At 47.3% G+C, this 23,847-nt stretch overlaps 1 protein-coding gene across 2 annotated transcripts in view; it reads right to left on the bottom strand.

Annotated features, from left to right (window-relative positions):
- The window catches only part of LPAR5 (lysophosphatidic acid receptor 5), a 36,946-nt gene extending 13,394 nt beyond the window's left edge, over nucleotides 1-23,552 (bottom strand). For both annotated transcript variants that reach the window (XR_011318554.1, XM_069754107.1), the window contains exon 1: nucleotides 23,374-23,552. Coding sequence is in view for 1 of the 2 variants with exons in the window: in XM_069754107.1 (XP_069610208.1) it covers nucleotides 23,374-23,391 (18 nt within the window). In the remaining variant the exon portion in view is untranslated. The remainder of the gene's footprint in view (nucleotides 1-23,373) is intronic.
- Between the last annotated feature and the right edge of the window lie 295 nt (nucleotides 23,553-23,847).

Genomic DNA, 23,847 nt, shown 5'->3' with positions numbered 1-23,847 from the left:
GGGGTGGAGGAGGGGGAGGTGGTGAGCTGGGGGTGGAGGAGGGGGAGGTGGTGAGCTGGGGGAGGAGGAGAGCTGTGGCATCACCTATTGTAAATAGCAGATTAGAAGAGGAGTAAATGGATCAAAGGAGGAGGAAGAGAGTTGTGACATCACCTATAGTGGAGAGGAGGAAGAGGAGGAGGAGAGCTGTGACATCACCTATGATGGAGAAAAGGAGGAGGAGAAATGTGACATCACCTATGGAGGACGAGGAGAGCTGTGACATCACCTATTGTGAATGGTGGATCCTGTGTTATCTACTGTATATAGAGGTGTTATCAGTCATTGTACAGGAGGAGGAGGTGAGCTGTGAAATCACCTATTATAAATGGTGGATCGGAAGAGAGCTGTGACATCACTTAATGCAAATGTTGGAGAGAAAGAGGAGGACTGTGACATCACCTATTGTAAATGGTGGATTGGAGGAGAAAAGTGACATCACCTATGGAGGAGGAGGTGAGCTGTGACTTCATCTACTGTGAATAGTGGATCGGAGGAGGAGTTGAGCTGTGACACCTATTGTAAATGGTGGATTGGAGGAGCAGTAGGTGAGCTGTGACATCACCTATTGTAAATGGATCATAGGAGAGTTGTGACATCACCTATGGTGGAGAGGAGGAGGAGAGCTGTGACATCACCTATGATGGAGGAGAAATGTGACATCACCTATGGTGGAGAGGAGGAGAAGGAGGTGAGCTGTGACATCACCTATTGTAAATGGTGGATCCTGCGTTATCTACTGTATATAGAGGTGTTATCAGTCATTGTACAGGAGGAGGAGGAGAGCTGTGACATCACCTATCGTGAATGGTGGATCCTGTGTTATCTACTGTATATAGAGGTGTTATCAGTCATTATACAGGAGGAGGAGGAGGAGAGCTGTGACATCACCTATTGTGAATGGTGGATCCTGTGTTATCTACTGTATATAGAGGTGTTATCAGTCATTGTAATCCTGTCCTTGATAAGATGGCTAAAAAGTCTTCTGTACAAAATAGGAAATGTATTTCAGCTTTGTATTCAGTGTAATAAATTGAATTTTCTTTTTAATATACAGTGATTAGGAAAATTGAAAAAAAAAAAATGCACTGTCAGGATGCAGTGGACCCATGTAGTTAAGATGGCGGCGACTCTCAGCCTGCCAATCCATGGAGGGGGTGGTTGCTTGGTATATTAATGCATAATTGTGTATTAATATACCATTTTTTTTTTTTTTTAATTTTCCTAATCACTGTATATTAAAAAGAAATTTCAATTTATTACACAGTGCATTTGTTTGGAGGCAACACGGTGGCTCAGTGGTTAGCACAGCAGCCTTGCAGCACTGGAGTCCTGGGTTCAAATCCCACCAAAGACAACATCTGCAAAGAGTTTGTATGTTCTCCTCGTGTTTACGTGGGTTTCCTCCGGGTTCTCCGGTTTCCTCCCACATTCCAAAGACATACTGATAGGGAATTTAGATTGTGAGCCCCATCGGGGACAGCGATGATAATGTGTGCAAACTGTAAAGCGCTGCGGAATATGTTAGTGCTATATAAAAAATGAATATTATTATTATAAGAAAGATTATAAGAGGTCTGGGCAGGTAAACATCGCTGCATTTTTTTCTGCTGTTTTTTGAATTTTTGGAGGCTTTTTAAGTCCTCTTTTTGTGGTTTTGATGTTTAGTATTTTGTAATAACACATTCCCTCTAATACACCTACTAAACGCCCCCGTAGCATACAAAAGACGCTAGTCACCCATGACACAAGGTAGGTGAGGCCCTCTGCAGCTTTTGCCTTCTCTCTTTTGTCTTCTCTCTTCATACTCATTGAGGCAGTTACAGAAATATTACAGTATAAAAGATAATGTAAAAAGCCCAGTGATGCCTTTCCTGGAATGATATACTCCAGAGCTGCATTCATAATTCTGCTGGTGGTTACTGGAAACTGTCAACAAGCCTGTCATTAAAAGCAGCCAGAGTGCAAATCAATCAATATGACCAAGATTTTGATTTATATAGAATACAAAAAACCGACTGAACCAGCAGGGGGTGTCTGGCATTCTGGCAGTTAATCTGCATTTCTCCATTATTAGAAGCGTCCCTTTACTATTTAAAGCTGGAAGGTCGTCCTGGAAATCACTTTTCCGTATTATAAGTGAGATACAAGTGGCGTTCGTCCTGATACAATCCATCAGGTGCTGGGGACAGTCACTTCCCTTCTCCTCCGGAGCAGACATCCAACATACGGCGACAATCACACGTCCGGTGTTTACACCACAATTGTCGCGGTACAGGATAACAATAAGCCCCGTCCCCTTACCTGAGGCGCCGCGCTCGGGACGTGCGGGTCGTGTTTGCTGATGGAAACGAATTAAACAAATATCCTGGAATCCAAGATGTAAACTCTGCAGCATTATGGGACGAGCGAGTCTGTAAAATAGTGCGAAGCGTCAGGGAGGCTGATAAAGGGGCCGAGGCGGCTCGCCCGAGGACATGGGAGGTCACTGGGAGCGACTGGTTCACGTGTAATTTCCAGTCTTCATCTGCTTAAGTTGTGGAACTTTTTTCTTACTATTTTGTAACCACTATTTCCATAGTGCGGAGAATCAAAGAAATGGCGCGCAAAACCCCAAAACGGCTCAGAATGGTCACATCCTCTTATATATTCAGCACACACACACACACACACACACCTGTATCATTTTGCAGAATTCGCTTCCAAAAATTCAGAAGTCAGAGATGGCGGCCTCTGGGCAGCGCCTAAGGGTCAGGATGGCGAAGGATCTTGGAGATGTTACATTTGGAAACTTCCTTCTATTCAATGGAAGGTTTGAGGAGCCCGGGGAAGAACACTTTATAGGGCGACCCTTCCCTTGGTTAAAAGGGAAGAATGAAAAAAATAAATATTTTTTTAGTAACGGTATTAGATCTACAAGAAGTAGCGTTTTCAAAAAGTACAAAAACACCAATAATAGTTCCATATAGTACACCAATAATACCGTCATACGCTGGGTCCAGGAGTTGTTTTCAAAACAAGCATTGGATACTTAATATAAAACAGCCTATATATCTTAAGACCCTTCATATCTTTGACTGACCGTTATCACACACGTACAAAACCCAAGAAAAAAACATTAATACCAGAAGCATATACCCTTCAGTAAGTAAACAGTAATCGTACGTGTAAATAACAAAGTTCTAAATAATCGCTATTTTGATAAAAAAGCATAAAAGCCATCCCACCACGACAAGGTGCACCCAATCGGGATGGTCCTAGCCTGTCTAGTTTTAATACCTTATCTTGTGTCAAACAACGTCAATGTGAATAAGGGCCGAGCAGGACAGGGGGCCGACGGACACTCATCCATGGGAAGCTACACGGATGAAATATAGGACCTGGTCCTGCTCGGATTTTATTCACATTGAGGTAGTTTGACACAAGGTAAGGTTTTAATACAAGAGACAGGTTAGGACCATCCCGATGGGTGCACCTTGTCACGGTGAGATGGCTTTTATGATCAAAATAGCTTTAACTCCCCTATGTTGTGATTTCCATGTACTAACGCCGTTTACTTGCTGTAGGGTATAGGCTCATTGTTTTTTTCTTGGGTTTTGTCTATGAAATACACGTATACCAGCTTATCGTCCGGCTCATTTCTTTGGTTTTGCCATCTCCCACGTACACAGGGAACTCAACCTGGGCCGAACACCATTATGGGGGAGCCACTTCCAGACTACTGCAGAAGCAACTTATCTTTCGGAGAACAAAAAGATTGGCTGCAAGAAATCCAATGTCGGATCCATCTCTCCATATAAAACAAAAACAATTTTAATGTAAAAAAAAAACAAACACCAAACAATTCACTTGTGTAGTGACATCCCCGCTACCACAGATTGATAAGTAAGTTATGTTCTGCGGTTAATACGTTTGTTTTGTTTTTTTAGGACATTCCTCGATTTGCTTTTTTTTTTTTTTTTAATTTCCTCTTCACAGTTTATCTAATCTTGGAGATCATATCACATCATGTGAATCACTTTCCTTAACGGCCGCATGAAGCCCCAGAAAAATAAAAACCTAGAGTTTGGCACGAGGGCGCCAGCACGCAAGACAGCCCGCCGGCGAGAGGGCGCCAGCACGCAAGACAGCCTGCCGGCGAGAGGGCACCAGCACGCATGACAGCCCGCCGGCGAGAGGGCGCCAGCACGCAAGACAGCCCGCCGGCGAGAGGGCACCAGCACGCAAGACAGCCCGCCGGCGAGAGGGCGCCAGCACGCAAGACAGCCCGCCGGCGAGAGGGCGACAGCACGCAAGACAGCCCGCCGGTGAGAGGGCGACAGCACGCAAGACAGCCCGCCGGCGAGAGGGCACCAGTACGCAAGACAGCCCGTCGGCGAGAGGCGACAGCACAGCAGACAGCCCGCCGGCGAGAGGGCGACAGCACGCAAGACAGCCCGCCGGCGAGAGGGCGCCAGCACCCCAGACAGCCCGCTGGTGAGAGGGCGCCAGCACGCAAGACAGCAGCCCGCCGGCGAGAGGGCACCAGCACCCCAGACAGCCTGCTCGTGAGAGGGCGCCAGCACGCAAGACAGCCCGCCAGCGAGAGGGCGCCAGCACACCAGACAGCCCGCCGGCGAGAGGGCGCCAGCACGCAAGAAAGACCACCAGCGAGAGGGCACCAGCACGCAAGACAGCCCGCCAGCGAGAGGACACCAGCACGCAAGACATCCCACCGGCGAGAGGGCGCCAGCACTCAAGAAAGACCGCCGGCGAGAGGGCGCCAGTAACAAAGTCCACCAGTAAGAATAGTACAATATGCTGATGATATATTGGGGGGACACCAGGTCGACAAGCTGCTATTAGACGGGCCAGTTTCTTGATCCATGTGTCGCTCACAGGTTATGACCCTGGTATTGTCGACGGAGTAGTCCTTTAAAGTAAAACTCCTGCACCCATCTATCCCCACCCGTGGCCTCCCCCACTACCATTCCAGCCCCACAATAAAAACACAACCACCGTAATTCTTTTGGAATGATATAGGCCACAGTAGCCTTTTTATTAAACATATAACAATAAATACATTGTAAATAATAACATTTTAAAGGCTAGAAGGAGTCCTTGGAGCCCCAAGAATCTGGTGATTGACAACCCATACCGCGAACATACATAACACCAACTTTACTCCCAGCCGATCAAAACCCTGGCTCGGGAGCACCAAAAACCCAAACGAGGGTTCACTGTTCACGGTAAAAAATCCCAGGAGATCCGGCCACCCCTGCCGGAACTCCCCAACCACCATTCACCAGATTCAAAAGATACCAACACTAAAACAGAGGAGCCATATGCCAAGATGGATCCCCCAAACCCAATTTTTACCAACTCCCAGGACTCCCCCCAGCCGCCACAACGAAAGGCCCTTTGAAACCTCAAAGGCCCGAGACCCCACCACTCCGAAAAAATATGGCCCGTTCAATGCCCTCCTGAATAGCAAGGGCCCAAAAGTCCATTCCAACCGCGTTCAAATGTACCCCATCCGCCAACCAAAAAACCCCCTCCCCTTTTTCAAGTTCGAAATGCCGCACTGCCACGCCACCGTTCCTAGCCACGAACCCGGATACCGCCCGATTGAGCTTTATCCGAGCTTTGTTCAACTTGTCCAACGACCTCATGTTCCTCCACCTTTTCCGCGGCACAATTTCTGACCAAACAATGGTCAAGCCGGGGTACATGACCCACAAACGAAGGCAATCCTGCTTAATGTCCTTTATCAAATCCCGAAAGGGTCGGGCCCCCAAATCATTCCCCCCGACGTGCAAAACTAAAATGTCAGGAACCCTGTCGAGCCTGACGCCATCATTAATTTCCTTTAACACTCTATGCCAAACCAACCCCCTAACACCCAACCAACGAATTACCGCCACCTCGCGATCAAAGCTCAATTTCCGCCCTTCGTTCCGCACGTCAGCACGCTGCGCTCCCCAATAGACATACGAATGGCCGAAGATCCATATCAACAAAGGCGAGGAACCTGAAAAAACAGAACTCAAATCAACATCCAAAAACCACCGGCCAATCCGCCCCACCTATACAAGCGCACCTTGATTCACGGGCGCACATAACTCCGATATCTATCAGAACGCCACCTGCCAATGCCCTGAATTGCCGGAACCCCAAGTCCCCCTAACGCTGCTTCCGTTGCTGCCCCAATCCTGAAAGAGTGAGGAGCAAAACTGCCCCCATCCAAACCCAGCAACCCGATCGCCTTCCTAAAAACCACCGTAAACTGATACCGAGACAGCAATGAACCATCAACATGACATAATAACGACCGCTCGCGACTGGGCCGCAAATCCCAAAATTTTGACAAACAGGTAACCGGGCACATAACCGACCCCGGCACCGCACCTAACACGATCCTACTACCCCTACCTTCCTGATCAGACTTAGACCGCCGCAACCACAGCTCAACCCTTCCTACTGATATAAACACATCGCGAGCCAACAAACCTCCCACAACGTTCTTACTAGGTGAAACCAACTCGCCAACACGCAATGCCCCAAAAAAGGCCAAAGAAAAGGCCAGCCGAAATAAACACACTTCAAACCCCGACACGCAGACTGAAGGCAAAACCCCACCCAATCTTTCCAACAAGCAGAAAGACACGGGCCGTCTGGCATCCAAACGCCGCGGCCTCCGCCAAAAACCCTTTACAGCCTGCTTTACCAGAAAAAACTTAGTTAAATACGATTGTCCACGTAACTTAAAACCGAATGCCAAAGCTGACATGACACGTGAAACCTTAGCAGGAGACCAACCCGCTGCAGCTCCGCGACTCATCCAAGACAACAACACTCCCACTTGCTCCTGCTCACTCGGCCCACACCCAACAACCACCAACAATTCCACCCACTCCAGCCAAGTAGCCTAGTAAGCCTCCCACGTTCTGGGAGCCAACGACGATTTGATCAGTGCCTCCGCGTCTCGGACACCACAAGCCAAAGTTCTGCAGGGCATTCCAACCCAACGACCTCCGCATCCGGCGCCAGCGACCGAAAACGACCGAACTGTGAACGAGAGAGAGAATCTGCTATGGAATTGTGGGCACCAGGAACATGTGACGCAGTGACATGCGCGTTCAATTTCAAACACACCAAATCCAGCTGTCTCAACACCCGCACAACAGGGGGCGACGAAGCCGACAGATTGTTTATCGCACAAACCACCCCCATGTTATCACAGTAAAAACGAACACGCCTGTTCTGAAAAACCTGCTGCCACAAATGCACCGCCACCAAAATAGGAAAAATTTCCAGAAGCGCGATATTCCGAACTAAGCCAGAAGAAATCCACGATGGCGGCCACGATGCAGCGCACCATTGCCCCTGAAAATACGCACCGAAGCCTGACCCCCCGGCAGCGTCCGTAAACAAATCCAACGACTCGTTATCAACCACTCCCTCCTGTAACAATGACCGGCCATTATAGTTCTGCAAAAAACTACTCCACACCGTCAAATCCTCCTTATGCTCAGCTGACAACCACACAAAATGATGAGGAGCACGAACTCCTGCTGTAGCCATGGCCAACCGCCTGGAAAAAACTCTGCCCATAGGCATAACTCGACAAGCGAAATTAAGCTTACCAAGGAGCGATTGTAAATCCCTTAACGACAACTTCCGCAAACGACAAGCCCGCAACACCTCCTCGCGCAAACTCACAATTTTTTCCATGGGCAACCTGAACTCCCACTGCACGGTATCAATTATGATACCAAGGAAGGATAAACATGTGCTCGGGCCCTCCGTTTTACCCGGAGCCAACGGAACTCCAAAGCGACCCGCCACCAACTCAATAGCTCTCAAAATCATCCTACAACGGTCAGACCCGGCCGGGCCGACACACAAGAAGTCATCCAAATAATGAATGACAGACTCGCAACCCGACACATCACACACCACCCACTCCAAAAATGAGCTAAACGCCTCAAACAACGCGCAAGACAGTGAACACCCCATGGGCAAACACCTATCAACAAATAAACGATCCTCCCAATAACAACCCAGCAACCGAACGCTGTCTGGGTGAACCGGCAACAAACGGAAGGCGGACTCAATATCTGTCTTAGCTAGCAGAGCCCCTTTACCGGATTTTTGAACCCATTCCACCGCCATGTCAAACGACGCGTAAACCACCGAGCAAAGCCCAGGATCAATCCCATCATTAACCGACATACCTCTGGGATAAGACAGATGCTGAATCAAACAAAATTTTCCTTCCTCTTTCTTAGGCACCACCCCCAACGGGGAAACCACCAAATCCGCAAAAGGCGGCAACTCAAACAGGCCCGCCATGCGACCCAACGCGACCTCCTTCCGCAACTTTTCAGAAACCACCTCGGCGTGTAACAAAGCCGACCGCAAATTCTTCCTCACACACGGAACCTCGAAGGAAGGAGCCGGGATTACGAAACCTGACTGAAAACCTGACAACAATAACTCCGCCTTCTCCTTATCTGGGTATCTATCTAGATAAGGGACCATCCTTTCCCACCTCACCGGTGTCTCCCCCATGGGAATTACCGCTTCCTGACTTTCCTTTCCCCTTTTTAAAGCATTTTGCGGCCCCATGTGTAGAGCCGCTGCAGTGGGAACACAAGTGTTTAAACTTGCAGTTACCTCCGAATCTACACTGACCTTCGTTAAACTGCCAACAGACCCCCAACTTCTGACCCCCTCCCTGACTGCCGGAACTAGAGGACCCTGGCGAACTGGACTGAAAGCCCTGGCCGGAACCGCCGGCCCCCCCGTGAAAGGGATTGCCGAACTTGTATTGTGCCATCACGCGCAACCATAGCCCGATATCCTTTTGATCCCAGCGAATTGCTGGCCGAACCGCTTTCCTCTGTCTAAACTGCTCATCATACCTGAGCCACGCCTGACCACCGTAAACCCTATGAGCCTCACTAATCGAATCCAGATAACAGAACAGACCCGAGCAATTCTCGGGCGCCTTTTCACCAATCACACTAGCCAGAATCGCAAAGGCCTGCAACCAGTTACCAAAAGTCTGAGGAATCAAGCGCCACCGCCGCTTTTCCTCATCTTCCTTCTTGCTCTCCTCCTTTTTCTTCTTATCCAGATTAAATTTTTCCAACGGAAGTAACGAAAAAATCTCGACGTACTCATCCTTCGCAATCTTTTCTCTAACTTCCTTTTTTAGATGCGCCCCCAGAGGGCCCTCAAAACAAACATAAACTTCGCCATGGGCCCTATCATCTAAGTGCACCCTACACTCCTTCTCCTTCTCCGTCTGCACTGAAACCGATACTGGTGCCGGCGCCGCCATCGGCGACCCAACAGCCCCGAAAACCCCCACCTGTGGGCTCAACCAAGCCCCCAAATGTCTCTGCGCGGACATCCCCTGCTCCAATCTAGATAACAAACCCTGCACGCTACCCAAAAGCTCCTGCACCCCCGCTGCATCCGCGTCACCCGCCACCCTGTCCACACCACTAGCCCCCTGACTTCCTACTAAAGCGGGCGACGCCAAGCTAGGTGTACGAAGACCAGACATAGATGAATACTCACAGGGCTGCAAGGGATCTGTGGTCCCCCCAGCCGAAGTGCTGGCATCCAGACGTCCACGGCTCGCCGTATCCACAAAAGATCCACCCGAATCCCGATGATGAGGAAGGCCCAGGAGGTCCACCTGCATATCCAGTCCAGATACAGGCCCGGCGTGCAAGGGGTCCAGGTGCTGGCTTCCCGGGGAGAACGGTGCCTGCGTGGATGAGCTGGCAGCGCACAGACTCAGATCCAGCCCAGGGCCGACCGCTGCTATCATGCCGCCATCCTGACGACCTGCCACAGGAACGGGCCCTGCCGCTGACGATCGAGCCGGCCCGGACACATCCAGCCTCGGGCCGCCCGCGCCACCGTCACTCGCCACCCCCGCTGGACTTGAAGACACAGCCGAGGCAGGCCGTGCGGCAGGAGCCTCACCGCTGCGGCCTCCCGCTCCAACAGGCCCCAGGCGCTGCCCGGCGCGCCGAGGCCCCGCCCCCGCCGCACTGCGGGGTGAAGGCCTACTCGCCGCCGCTGAGCCCCGACCAGCAGATGGATTCCTCCCAGGCCGGGGCCGCGTCGCCGCTGATCTTACCGGCACCCGGCCTGGAGGGTCCCGAGAGGGGCTCCGGCGCCTTCGGGGGGCTCGAGGTCCGGAATCCGGGGAAAGGCGCTCGGGGGGCCGCGTCCTCCGAGAACGCCGCTCCAGCGGCGCCGCTGCGCCGGATCCAACATCAGCGCCGGACGGACCCGCACCGTCAGCCATGATGCGGGCCACCTGCGCCTGAAGCCACCCAGGAGGATGGGACGCTGCCGCCGTCCTGAGGCCTTCTAGAATCGCGTCCACGCCAGCCATCCTGAGGTATGACTGCTCGGGTCCACAAAAGAGCGGGAAGTGACCGTTACTTCCCAAAATCCCACAAACCCCCGGGCCTGAAACTCCCCCCCCCCCTCATTAACCTATTTCCTACCCCTCTCCCCCCCATTGTCATGCAGGCCTCCGCCTACGCCGTGGGGGGAGGGGTACGGCTTGCTCCGGCCTTTTCTTTAAGAAAAGCTGAAAAAGCAAATCCCGTCTGTCATTCATGGATCAGAGTTCACTAGTTTTTGCAGAAATGTGGATGCTTACTATTACATCAGCCATAAGTAGTGACATCCATCACTGTGTCATACAGGTCCCATCATTACTGAGGATATCTGGGCCTCCCCGGAAACACTGCATGTGTCAATCAATGAATTGCATTGCAGACTGTTGTAACATGGAGGGGAGACACCTGTCTGCCGAATAGTAGACTGCACGCGGTGCATCAACCAGACTACGTTAAAGGGACACCTCCATCATTAAAGTAAATTAATAGTGCGGTTGGGGGGGAAGGGTGGGACTCAATCAGAAGAAGCTCCATTACTTATTAGGAGCAGGGGGTAGCCGCAATGAGCATCTCCTTCTCTGGGAGACTGGGCTCATCCCGGCATTACGAGAAGCTAGCTACATCCTCCATCCCTCGTCTGACAAGCCTGAAAGGTGAAATGTGTGATCTGACACCACATCATGTTTTCCATGCCGCTGACATGATTGACTGGCAGGGATTGCCGAGAGAGGGTGATGGGAAGACCTCTGGGTGACCAAGTGACAGAAGTGAACCCTACGACCGCCAATATGGCTGAACACGCTCACTGTCATTTTCTGGTAGTGGTTGGTGGGGTGGAGCAGGCTGCCTATAAGGATTTATTAGTGATGTCATGCTTTTCTCTTTGGCTGGAGATGACATCATAATCTGAATGACTAAAGCAGAGGAAATGGAGCGTAAAACCGGACATGGTGATCGGACCATATTTCAAAAGATCAGGTACATTCAGAATAAGCTGTTCCGTGTCTACATTAAGAATAACCTCACAGTCATGGTCGAAAGTGTTGGCACCCTTGAAATTACACATGCTCATTTCACGTGAGTATATGGATACAAAAAAAACAAACAAACAAACAAAAACAAAAAACACAACAGAAAAAAAAAGGTTAATTGGAAATAATTTCACGCAAACGCCCTAAAATGGGCTGGATGAAATTGTGGATAAACAACTTTGTTTCAAGCATGTGATGCTCGTTCAAACTCACTTGTGGCAAGTAACAGGTGTGGGCAATATGAAAAAAATCACTCCTGAAACCAGATAAAAAGGGGAGAAGTTGAATCAATCTTTGCATTGTGTGTATATGCCACACTAAGCATTGAGAACAGAAAGAAGAGAAGAAAAGAGAACTGTTTGAGGACTAGATAACCTTAATTGTTGAACTATATTAATACTCTAAGGTTACAAGTCCATCTCCAGAGATATTGATGTTCCTTTGTCCACAACATAATCAAGAAGTTTACAACCCATGGCACTGTAGCTAATCTCCCTGTACGTGGATGGCAGAGAATAATTGATGAAATGTTGCAACACAGAATAGTTCGGATGGCGGATTAGCAACCCCAATCAGGTTCCAAAGAAATCCAAGCTGTCCTGCAGGCTCAGGGTGCATCAGTGTCAGCGTGAACTATCCATCAACATTAGACTAAAATGAAATGCTATGGCAGAAACCCAAGAGGGCCCCACTGCTGACACAGAGAAATAAAAAAAAAATCTAGGCTGCAGTTTGCCAAAATGTATGTCAGTAAGCCAAAATTCTTCTGGGAAAGCATCTTGTGGACTGATGGACCAAGATAGAGATTTTTTGTACAGCACATCATTCTACTGTTTACTGAAAACAGAATGAGGCCTACAAAGAAATGAACACAGTACCTACAGTCAAACATGGTGGAGATTCACAGATGTCTTGGGGTTGTTTTGCTTCCTCTGGTACTGGGTGTCTTGACTGTGTGCAAGACATAATGAAACCTAAAAAGATTACCAAGGGATTTTGGGTGGCAATGTATTGCCCAGTGTCAGAAAGAGGAATTTGGAAGATCTAAATCCCATTGATCACCTGTGGAGAGATCTTAAAATTGCTGTTGTCAGAAGACGCCTTCACATATGAGAGCTGGAGCAGTTTGCAAGAGAAGAGTGGCTCAAAATTCCAGTTGAGAGGTGCAAGAAGTAATTGATTGCAGTTATTTATTCCAAAAGGGCGTGCAACCAAATATTAAGTTGAGGGTGCCAACAATTTTGCCCATTTTTGGAGTTGTGTGAAATTATGTCCACTTTGCCTTTTTTCTCAGTTTTTTTTGTGTTGTTCCAACACACAAAGAAAATGTAAATGCAATAATTTTGTCAGAGAAACACTTCATTTACTGTAACAATTTCAAGGGTGCCAACACCTTCGGCCATGACTGCATTACTGGCCATTATATGACTTGTATTTTGCATTTTTCCACTAGTTTTCTTTTTGCCAGTGTTACCTATAAGTTTCAGTTGTCTCTGCGCTAGTGAGTGAAAACTAGCTATTATGCTGTCTCCTATACACAGCACACACAGACATGAGGGATTCCTGCTCTACTGTCTCTATATAGTACATGCTCAGAAGTAGCAGCAGAATGGAGTACAATGTACAGAAGTACTGAGCAGGGTAGCTGTGAATCCTGCTCTGGGGTGAAATAAAGCAGTTACTAAAAAGCAGAAGAACCTATGTGATTGTATATCTCTGCCTCTCTCTGTTAGTTGTAATCCATCTTATCTTGAGTAGGATGGATTTTAGCAGTTCTTGAGAGTGAATGATGAGTTTAGGAGGCAGAGGAAGGAGAAATGACTTATAAGTGGAGAAAAATATATTCCTGTTACAAGATAAAATATAAGAAATTTTAACCCCTTCCCGACCTTTGACGCCACGTAGGCGTCATGAAAGTCGGTGCCAATCCGACCTGTGACGCCTATGTGGCGTCATGGAAAGATCGCGTCCCTGCAGATCCGGTGAAAGGGTTAACTCCAATTTCACCCGATCTGCAGGGACAGGGGGAGTGTTAGTACAGCCCAGGGGCTACGATCGCTCTGATTGGCTGTTGAAAGTGAAACTGCCAATCAGAGCGATTTGTAATATTTCACCTATTAAAACTGGTGAAATATTACAATCCAGCCATGGCCGATGCTGCAATATCATCGGCCATGGCTAGAAACACTAATGTGCCCCCACCCCACCGATCGCCCCCCCAGCCCCCCGATCTGCCCGGTACAGTGCTTCGCTCCCCTCCGTCCTCCTGTCCACTCCTTATCCGCTCCCCCGTGCTCCAATCCCACCTCCCGTGCTCCAATCCAACCCCCCTGCACTACGATCCACCCCTCCCATGCTCCGATCCATCCCCCGTGCTCCAATCCACCCCTCGCTCTCCGATCCACCCCCCTGTGCTCCCCCCCACCCCATCATACTTACCGAGCCTCCCGGGGTCCGTCCGTCTTCTCCATGGGCGCCGCCATCTTCCAAAATGGCGGGCGCATGTGCAGTGCACCCGCCGAATCTGCCGGTAGGCAGATTCGTTCCAATGTACATTTTGATCACTGTGATCAAAATAAAAAAAATAGTAAATGACCTTCCCCCCCTTTGTCACCCCCATAGGTAGGGACAATAATAAAATAAAGAATTTTTTTTTTTCCCACTGAGGTTGGGGTAAGAATTAGGGTTAGGGTTAGGGTTTCGGTATGTGCACACGTATTCTGGTCCTCTGCGGATTTTTTCGCAGCGGATTTGATAAATCCACAGTGCGGATTTATGGCGGATTTACCGCGGTTTTTCTGCGCATTTCACTGCGGTTTTACAACTGCAATTTTCTATTGGAGCAGTTGTAAAACCGCTGCGGAATCCGCAGAAAGTGACATGCTGCGGAATGTAAACCGCTGCGTTTCCGTGCAGATTTTCTGCAGCATGTGCACAGCGATTTTTGTTTCCCGTAGGTTTACATTGAACTGTAAACTCATGGGAAACTGCTGCGGATCCGCAGCGTTTTCCGCAGCGTGTGCACATACCTTTAGAATTAGGCTATGTGCACACGGTGCGGATTTGGCTGCGGATCCGCAGCGGATTGGCCGCTGCGGATTCGCTGCAGTGTTCCATCAGGTTTACAGTACCAAGTAAACCTATGGAAAACCAAATCCGCTGTGCCCATGGTGCGGAAAATACCGCGCGGAAACGCTGCGTTGTATTTTCCGCAGCATGTCAATTCTTTGTGTGGATTCCGCAGCATTATACACCTGTTCCTCAATAGGAATCCGCAGGTGAAATCCGCACAAAAAACACTGGAAATCCGCAGGTAAAACGCAGTGCCTTTTACCCGCGGATTTTTCAAAAATGGCGCTGAAAAATCTCACACGAATCTGCAACGTGGGCACATAGCCTTAGGGTTAGGGTTGGAATTAAGGTTGTGATTAGGGTTATGGCTACAGTTGGGATTAGGGTTAGGGGTGTGTGTTGGGGTTAGTGTTGGAGGAAGAATTGAGGGGTTACCACTGTTTAGGCACATCAGGGGTCTCCAAACGCAACATGGCGCCACCATTGATTCCAGCCAATCTTGTATTCAAAAAGTCAAATGGTGCTCCCTCAATTCCGAGCCCCGACGTGTGCCCAAACAGTGGTTTACCCCCACATATGGGGTACCAGCATACTCAGGATAAACTGTGCAACAATTACTGGGGTCCAATTTCTCCTGTTACCCTTGTGAAAATAAAAAATTGCTTGCTAAAACATCATTTTTGAGGAAAGAAAAATTATCTTTTATTTTCACGGCTCTGCGTTGTAAACGTCTGTGAAGCACTTGGGGGTTCAAAGTGCTCACCACATATCTAGATAAGTTCCTTTTGGGGTCTAGTTTCCAAAATGGGGTCACTTGTGGGGGGTTTCTACTGTTTAGGCACACCAGGGGCTCTGCATACGCAACGTGACGCCCGCAGACCATTCCATCAAAGTCTGCATTTCAAGAGTCACTACTTCCCTTCTGAGCCCCGACGTGTGCCCAAACAGTGGTTTACCACCACACATTCGGTATCAGCGTACTCAGGAGAAACTGGATAACAACTTTTTGGGTCCAATTTCTCCTGTAACCCTTGGGAAAATAAAAAATTCTGGGTTAAAAAATTATTTTTGAGGAAAGAAAACGTATTTATTATTTTCACGGCTCTGCGTTATAAACTTCTGTGAAGCACTTGGGGGTTCAAAGTGCTCACCACATATCTAGATAAGTTCCTTTGGGGGTCTAGTTTCCAAAATGGGGTCACTTGTGGGGGGTTTCTGCTGTTTAGCCACATCAGGGGCTCTGCAAACGCAACATGACGCCCGCAGAGCATTCCATCAAAGTCTGCATTTCAAAAGTCACTACTTCACTTCCGAGCCCCGGCATGTGCCCAAACAGTAGTTTACTCCCACATATGGGGTATCAGCGTACTCAGGAGAAACTGGACAACAAATATTGGGGTCAAATTTCTCCTGTTACCCTTGGGAAAATAAAAAATTGCGGGCTAAAAAATCATTTTTGAGAAAAGAATTTTTTTTTTATTTTCATGGCTCTGCGTTATAAACTTCTGTGAAGCACTTGGGGGTTCAAAGTGCTCACCACACATCTAGATTAGTTCCTTTGGGGGTCTAGTTTCCAAAATGGGGTTATTTGTGGGGGATCTGCAATGTTTAGGCACACAGGGGCTCTCCAAACGTGACATGCTGTCCGCTAATGATTGGAGCTAATTTTCCATTAAAAAACCCAAATGGCGTGCCTTCCCTTCCGAGCCCTGCCGTGCGCCCAAACAGTGGTTTACCCCCACATATGGGGAATCAGCGTACTCAGGACAAACTGGACAACAACATTTTGGGTCCAATTTCTCCTATTACCCTTGGCAAAATAGGAAATTCCAGGCTAAAAAATCATTTTTGAGGAAAGAAAAATTATTGTTTATTTTCATGGCTCTGCGTTATAAATTTCTGTGAAGCACCTGGGGGTGTAAAGTGCTCAATATGCATCTAGATAAGTTCCTTGGGGGGTCTAGTTTCCAAAATGGGGTCACTTGTGGGGGAGCTCCAATGTTTAGGCACACAGGGGCTCTCCAAACGCGACATGGTGTCCGCTAACAATTGGAGCGAATTTTCCATTCAAAAAGTCAAATGGCGTGCCTTCCTTTCCGAGCCCTGCCGTGTGCCCAAACAGTGGTTTACCCCCACATATCAGGTATCGGCGTACTCGGGAGAAATTGCCCAACAAATTTTAGCATCCATTTTATCCTGTTGCCCAAGTGAAAATGAAAAAATTGAGGCGAAAATAAATTTTTTGTGAAAAAAAAGTACTTTTTCATTTTTACGGATCAATTTGTGAAGCACCTGAGGATTTAAAGTGCTCACTAGGCATCTAGATAAGTTCCTTGGGGGGTCCAGTTTCCAAAATGGGGTCACTTGTGGGGGAGCTCCAATTTTTAGGCACACGGGGGCTCTCCAAACGTGACATGGTGTCCGCTAAAGAGTGGAGCCAATTTTTGATTCAAAAAGTCAAATGGCGCTCCTTCCCTTCCAAGCCCTGCCGTGCGCCCAAACAGTGGTTTACCCCCACATATGAGGTATCAGCGTACTCAGGACAAATTGGATAACAACTTTCACGGTTCAGTTTCTCCTTTTACCATTGGGAAAATAGTTGCTAAAAGATCATTTTTGTGACTAAAAAGTTAAATGTTCATTTTTTCCTTCCATGTTGCTTCTGCTGCTGTGAAGCACCTGAAGGGTTAATAAACTTCTGGAATGTGGTTTTGAGTACCTTGAGGGGGTGCAGTTTTTAGAATGGTGTCACTTTTGGGTATTTTCAGCCATATAGACCCCTCAAACTGACTTCAAATGTGAGGTGGTCCCTAAAAAAAATGGTTTTGTAAATTTCGTTGTAAAAATGAGAAATCGCTGGTCAAATTTTAACCCTTATAACTTCCTAGCAAAAAAAAATTTTGTTTACAAAATTGTGCTGATGTAAAGTAGACGTGTGGGAAATGTTATTTATTAACTATTTTGTGTCATGTAACTCTCTGGTTTAACAGAATAAAAATTCAAAATGTGAAAATTGCGAAATTTTCAAAATTTTCGCCAAATTTCCGTTTTTATCACAAATAAACGTAAAATTTATTGACCTAAATTTACCACTAACATGAAGCCCAATATGTCACGAAAAAACAATCTCAGAACCGCTAGGATCCGTTGAAGCGTTCCTGAGTTATTACCTCATAAAGGGACACTGGTCAGAATTGCAAAAAACGGCAAGGTCATTAAGGTCAAAATAGGCTGGGTCATGAAGGGGTTAAACACCTATTTCCTACTCTTCGGCACATGGTGGTTATATCAGGGTGACTCGCACATGAACCGTTAGTCGTACGCAGGAAGATGTGGGCAGATAAAATTCTACCCAGATCGTGGAACGACGCGAGACATGAGCCCGCATATTTCCTGCACCACCCTTATGTACAGTTCTGGTACACCACCATAGACATCCTGTCACCTCCTGTCCGTCGGGGACACATGAGAGGGAGTCTATCACCTAATGTTTAAAGTTTTGTGTTAGAAACAGTTTTTCTTTTTTTTTCCCTTCACACTGATACATTAAAAGGCTAACACCTCCTGTCGCTCTGATGTGTGCGGTGTACGCCTGCGGCTGGGCAAGCGGTGCCCTCACGGTCACATTCAATATGACGTCAGGTAACCCCCGCACTTACAGCTTGGGCTGTATTCAATTAGGTTATTAATGGTCGTCTTAGGAATTTTGGGCCGTGCTTGAATGCACTTGGGCAAATCATCAAGATCTGCAGCTGGCAGCTCCTGTGTATGCACTTGGGCAAATCATCAAGATCCGCAGCTGGCAGCTCCTGTGTAATCAGTGACCAATGGCATCCTCAATGGAAACAAGTCTAGAGAGGCTGCAGCCATGATGGGAGCACATTAGGCCACAGTAGCACCAGAAACATGCAGCCTGGAGCTGTCGAGTTAAAAAAATGCTCCTGGGACATTTTGGAGCAATGGCCGCACCACTGGTTCCACCAACCAATCAATGTAACGCCGACCTGTTAGTGCTCCCAGAATGGAGACTCGAGGGAGATGGCTCTGGGAGGAGGACCAGGGTGACATCGCCCCGATGGCACCTGGACCATTTTCCAGTTATCACTGCATCTAGGGCAAAAGCAGGAATCATCGCTGAAGAGGTCAGACCTCTAAAAGATCTAAAAGGCACAAATCATTTGCAGAGCTTGTTGCAACGAAAAAATTTACTAATTGATAGATGTTCATGCAAGTGAAAAAAATCTGGCAGAAAGGCAATCATGAATTAGGCCCATAGTTCTGCATTGGAGCTGTATACACCAGAATGGTAATTTTTTTTTTTTTTTGTAAAAGGAGTGTGGTTTTATTTCTTATTTTATTTGCGTTGCAGAAATAACACTTGCAATTGCATAAGTGACCCCATCCTTTAGGGTTTCTTTTGGATCACATTTTGGCGCTTTGTAATATATATTACACGGGTATAGGAAGTTTCACCCCCAGGTACATTTCGCCCCCAAGATGATTCGCCCCTGCATATTTCGCCCCCAGCAGTTCGCCCCAGGTACATTTTGCCCCGCACATTTCACCCCCAGGAAGATTCGCGCCTGCATATTTTGCCCCCAGCATTTCACCCCTGGATATTTCTGTGCGGGGGTGAAATCAGCAGGGGGCGAAACATACTGAGGGCCAAATGCTGGGCACGAAATGTGCGGGGCAAAATGTACCCGGGGGCAAAACATCCAAATCCCATATTACCCTGTGATGTAATAACGATAGGCCTTTTTTTTTTTCAGAATAAATAATGTAGTTTTGACTCATCAGATGGAAATTTTGGGGTTTCCCCGATAGTGAAGTATCAGGAAAGTTTATCACCTCGATGCTAAACCATGTCCTCGGTGGTCGGATCTTCACTGCCGGAGACGATTGTGATGAGTTTAGAATATCTGATGCTTGTTAATGACTCATAGGACCCATGTGGGGGCTAAGGCAGGGGGCGATGCCCACCATTCCTTCCGTTAGGTCATGGATTTTATCAGTGGGTTCTGATATCAATAGGATGTGCAAGAGGAGAATAATCTAAGAAGAAAAAAAAAAAAAAAGCCACCGGAGGAAAAATAGGTACAGAGAGACAATAAAAGCTCTAAAGAGAGGTATTACAGGAGAGGCCATCATATTAAAAGGGATGTTTTGGTCTAAGAAATGTTTCTGTTAAATGGATTAGCAGAACAAGTTTGCCGATTCCCTCCTGGCATCAAGACTGTGCCAAAAAGAAGTTGATGAACGGAGCTGCAGGTCGCCCATGCGTCCTGCTGCACTTGGCCATCTTCATCAGTGCCATAAACATGGGTGAAGCAGAGGCGAGCATGCTCAACCTACACTCCATTCATTGTCTTTGGCATTGCCAAAGAAAAATGAGTATAGCGTTCCGCTATTTCCAGCAGTCCCATTGACAATGAATGGAGCAGAGGATACGCATGCGCACCTTCATTCCATTCAGGACAAGGCTCTACCAAGCCATATTCTCAGGGTTCTAGAGTTGTATTTTTGAGTCCCCTTGTGATCAGAAAGTTGTCCTCCATCCTGAGCTTACATTCCCTTTAAAAGGATCTCAAGTTATCGTCTATTAAGAGGATCAACCCTCCTAAGCCGTCTCTATGGGCTTGTAGGTCATAGGAAGCTGAATAAAACGATACCTTGATATCTGCGATCCGATGTTTTATGCCAGAGAAATCCAAGTTTTTTTTTTTAATATGTAAATGAGCTGTTAAGATCTATGGGCCGGACATAGATCTCCCAGACAATCTGTCTCCACAGCTTATGTTAAATGAAAGCGGGCGTTACCAGTATGAGACATGTAATGACTGACAGTCTGCTCTCCTGAGCTACATGTCTCAAGGACTGAAACAATGATTTTTTTCCTCCCACTGACAGCAAGCAGAAATCTTAATAATGAAGAGCAATTGTAAAGTGAACTATATTAGAAAGTTCCAAAATGTTTAGGTTTTATTTAAAAATTCTCCTTTAAAAAGACGCTTGATATGCAGAAGAGAAGAAGACACAAAGTATCAGAAAGTTATAGAACCTTTTACTATAGAACTTTGTGCTACCTAAACAGTCTGGGGGTAGATAAATCTATATGTGTAGGTCTCAGGGAGGGTTAATAAGGATCAGACAGTTAGGCTCATTAGGGGACGTGGATCCTTGAAGCTCAAGGTCTGGGTGGGGTCATAGACCGTGTGCATAGGTGCAACAGGTAGTTGAGACACACAGGAAACAGGTAGCAGAGGCACTGGAAGCCGCAGGCATACAGGAGACGCCATAGAGACCGCAAGCAACAGAGATACTGGAAGCCGAAGGCAGTTGGGAGACATCAGACAGGTGGTGGATGTATTGGAAGCCGCAGGCGGACAGGAGCTGTCCTGGAAGATGCAGGAATACAAGCATTATAATCCATAGAATACCAAGAACAGGTAGGAGAGGTACTGGAAGCTGCAAGCGGACAGGAGCTGTCCTGAAAGACGCAGGCGGACAAGCATTAGAATTCCTAGAATACCAGGAACAGGTAGGAGAGGTACTGGAAGCTGCAAGCGGACAGGAGCTGTCCTGGAAGACGCAGGCGGACAAGCATTAGAATTCCTAAAATACCAGGAACAGGTAGGAGAGGTACTGGAAGCTGCAAGCGGACAGGAGCTGTCCTGGAAGACGCAGGCGGACAAGCATTAGAATTCCTAGAATACCAGGAACAGGTAGGAGAGGTACTGGAAGCTGCAGATGGACAGGATCTGTCCTGGAAGACGCAGGCAGACAAGCATTAGAATTCCTAGAATACCAGGAACAGGTAGAAGGGGTACTGGAAGCTGCAGTCAGACAGGAGACGTACTGGAAAACACAGGTGGACAAGTAGCAGAGCTCCTGGAATACCAGAAACAGGTAGCAGACAGAACTGTGGAGTAACTAGAAGGTCTGAATACCAAGACAGAGGTGTATGTCTTGGTGGGTCTTATATAGGACCAGGCAGATTATCACATGGGATCACGCTGGGTCATTTGCAAAATCCATCGTGGAGCACAACAGAGTTCATTTGACCGGAGTGAGGGGAGCACAACCCAGATCTGGGACAGGTGAGTAAACACATAACACATACATGCTGTGCTTTAACATGCTCAGTCCTTTGTTCTGCTGAGCGATAAGCAGCTGCCAGAGGCATCTGGCAGCTGCTTATCGCCCCTTCCCTTACTGAATAAACATGCAGATAGGGGGCGGTCGGGGATGAGACAGCCGGTCGTTGTATATTATATAACAAGGACAGGTTGTGACAGGCGGCATACCACATGTGCAACCCGTGCAGCAGTGGGCGAGGGGGGGGGCTACTAACTAAAAAGGGTAATCCCATATTGGACATGGACTGATTGTGTCATAAATATTCTGTAGATGCAGGTCCCATCGCTGGAGAACAGGGCCCCCCATGGCCAGCGCACACAATCGTTATATAGATACTGGTCAGAGGAAATTGACCTGTGGCGCGGATTTTAGTTGCTTTCGTGGAACTTTACGTTTTGCAATATGAAGGTGAAATTTGCAGGAAAAAAAAGAAATCTGCTTGTGTGACCGTAACCTAAAACAAACGAATGACGTCGCCTCCCATAAACTGTTCATGCAGAACTCTGAAAGCCCTTTTTACAGCAGTCTGACCTCATGAAGGGGTCACAGCCTAATTTACAGCACTTTGATTACACCTGGTAATCTCATGGTGGACCCCAGTCTGTGGAGATACTCAGACGCTTTGATGTGAAAACGGAGTAAACTGTGAGAATATATTGATGATACATTCCAAACTGATCTGCAACCAAAGCCAGGACCCTCCATCTTTAGAATCCCATAAATGCAATACCCTTTATTAAACGTAGCACTAAATGAGCACAAATGCTGATATTTGTAGTCCCCCACTTCCCATGTGTCCCACATAGTCACAGATAAAAATTGATGGTGTTTATAAACGGTGTCAAGCATTATCCTAACCCCCCTCTCCCCCCGACCATTATGTCTACTTTTGCTAAAAATTAAATAAAAAAAAATTAAAATAAAATTAAAAATTAAATTAATTAAAAGTTAAAATAAAAAAATAAATTTTTTTTTTTTTTTTATGTACTCTAGCCTTATACCTGACCTCGTGTTAGGGTCAGAAAAAGAGTAGAAATGTAAAAGAAGCTCTTAGTAATGAATGGAGACAGAGCTCAGCAGTTGAGGCGTTTGTCCTCTGCATAGGCAGCAAGCAAGAATGAAAAATGAAAACTTCGGGGTCCTTGTTGTCCCTTCACCACTGTTTACAAATCATATCGACATGCATTGGATACAATGTGGCCACACAGGATGACTGATCCCGAGCGCCATATTTCGGAGAATCTACGGAATATAGACGATTAATCTCTGACACAATTCTATTTTTAGGAGTCAAAAATGGCGGATAATGCGGTAATAATCGCGGATGCTAATTATACCGAACGCCCGTCATTAAGCGAATTTATAGGCCAATTTGCAGAAGTCATTGTGTCTCTGGGATCCAGGATTCCCATCACGTGATCCGGCAGGAGGATCGGATAAACGGACTCATTCCAGAAGAAATTTAATTGGAAAAAGTTTTCAAAAAAAGTTACTCTTTACAGTTTCCTAAAAGTGACCGAACTTTATCGTAAGTTACAAAAGTTGTCGGGGACCGTCCGAGGCGCAAGTAGGTGTCAGATAATCGCAGCCACAGGTGCAGTCCTATAAGCAGCGACATTTACAGTGTGACTGCAGCCACTGGGTCGCCCAAGTCTTAAAGAGACAGGTGCACTCACCTGGCTGACCGTATACATGATTTCAGCTCTGAAGGCTTCCCATTCCGGTGTGTCTGGACTCAGGCTCTGGGCTGTGGGTTTGTGCTGTCGATTTCTCGCATGCTGCAGAGCCTCCTCAGCTTCCTATCTCCGCACACACCTTTGAGCTTTGCACTCTGCATAGAGAGTTGTCTGATTTGTCCTCCAGCAGCTGAGAGCAGGGAGTGGCGCAGCCTGACACTGGAGGGTGGTGCAGGGATCACATGGCTGCCCTGAAGAGCACTCACTCACAGGGTATGGCCCCTTTAAGAAAAAAAAAAAGTTATTGTCTAGTCTTCCCATTCTGTTTTCTTCTGTCTATGGGAAAGCTGGGTGATAATCAGTATGGCCACAATGGTTTATATATTTAATATTATATATATATATATATTGTACTTGCCTTTTCAGACTTTATTTACATCAGGGTGGTGGAGTAGGCAGAATTACACAGATGGA

This window comes from Ranitomeya imitator, chromosome 2 (genome assembly GCF_032444005.1).
Source record: "Ranitomeya imitator isolate aRanImi1 chromosome 2, aRanImi1.pri, whole genome shotgun sequence".
In the NCBI taxonomy this organism is placed as follows: Eukaryota; Metazoa; Chordata; class Amphibia; order Anura; family Dendrobatidae; genus Ranitomeya; species Ranitomeya imitator.
The sequence above is the reverse complement of the archived record's forward strand: the minus strand, read 5'-3'. Positions and strand labels throughout refer to the sequence as shown.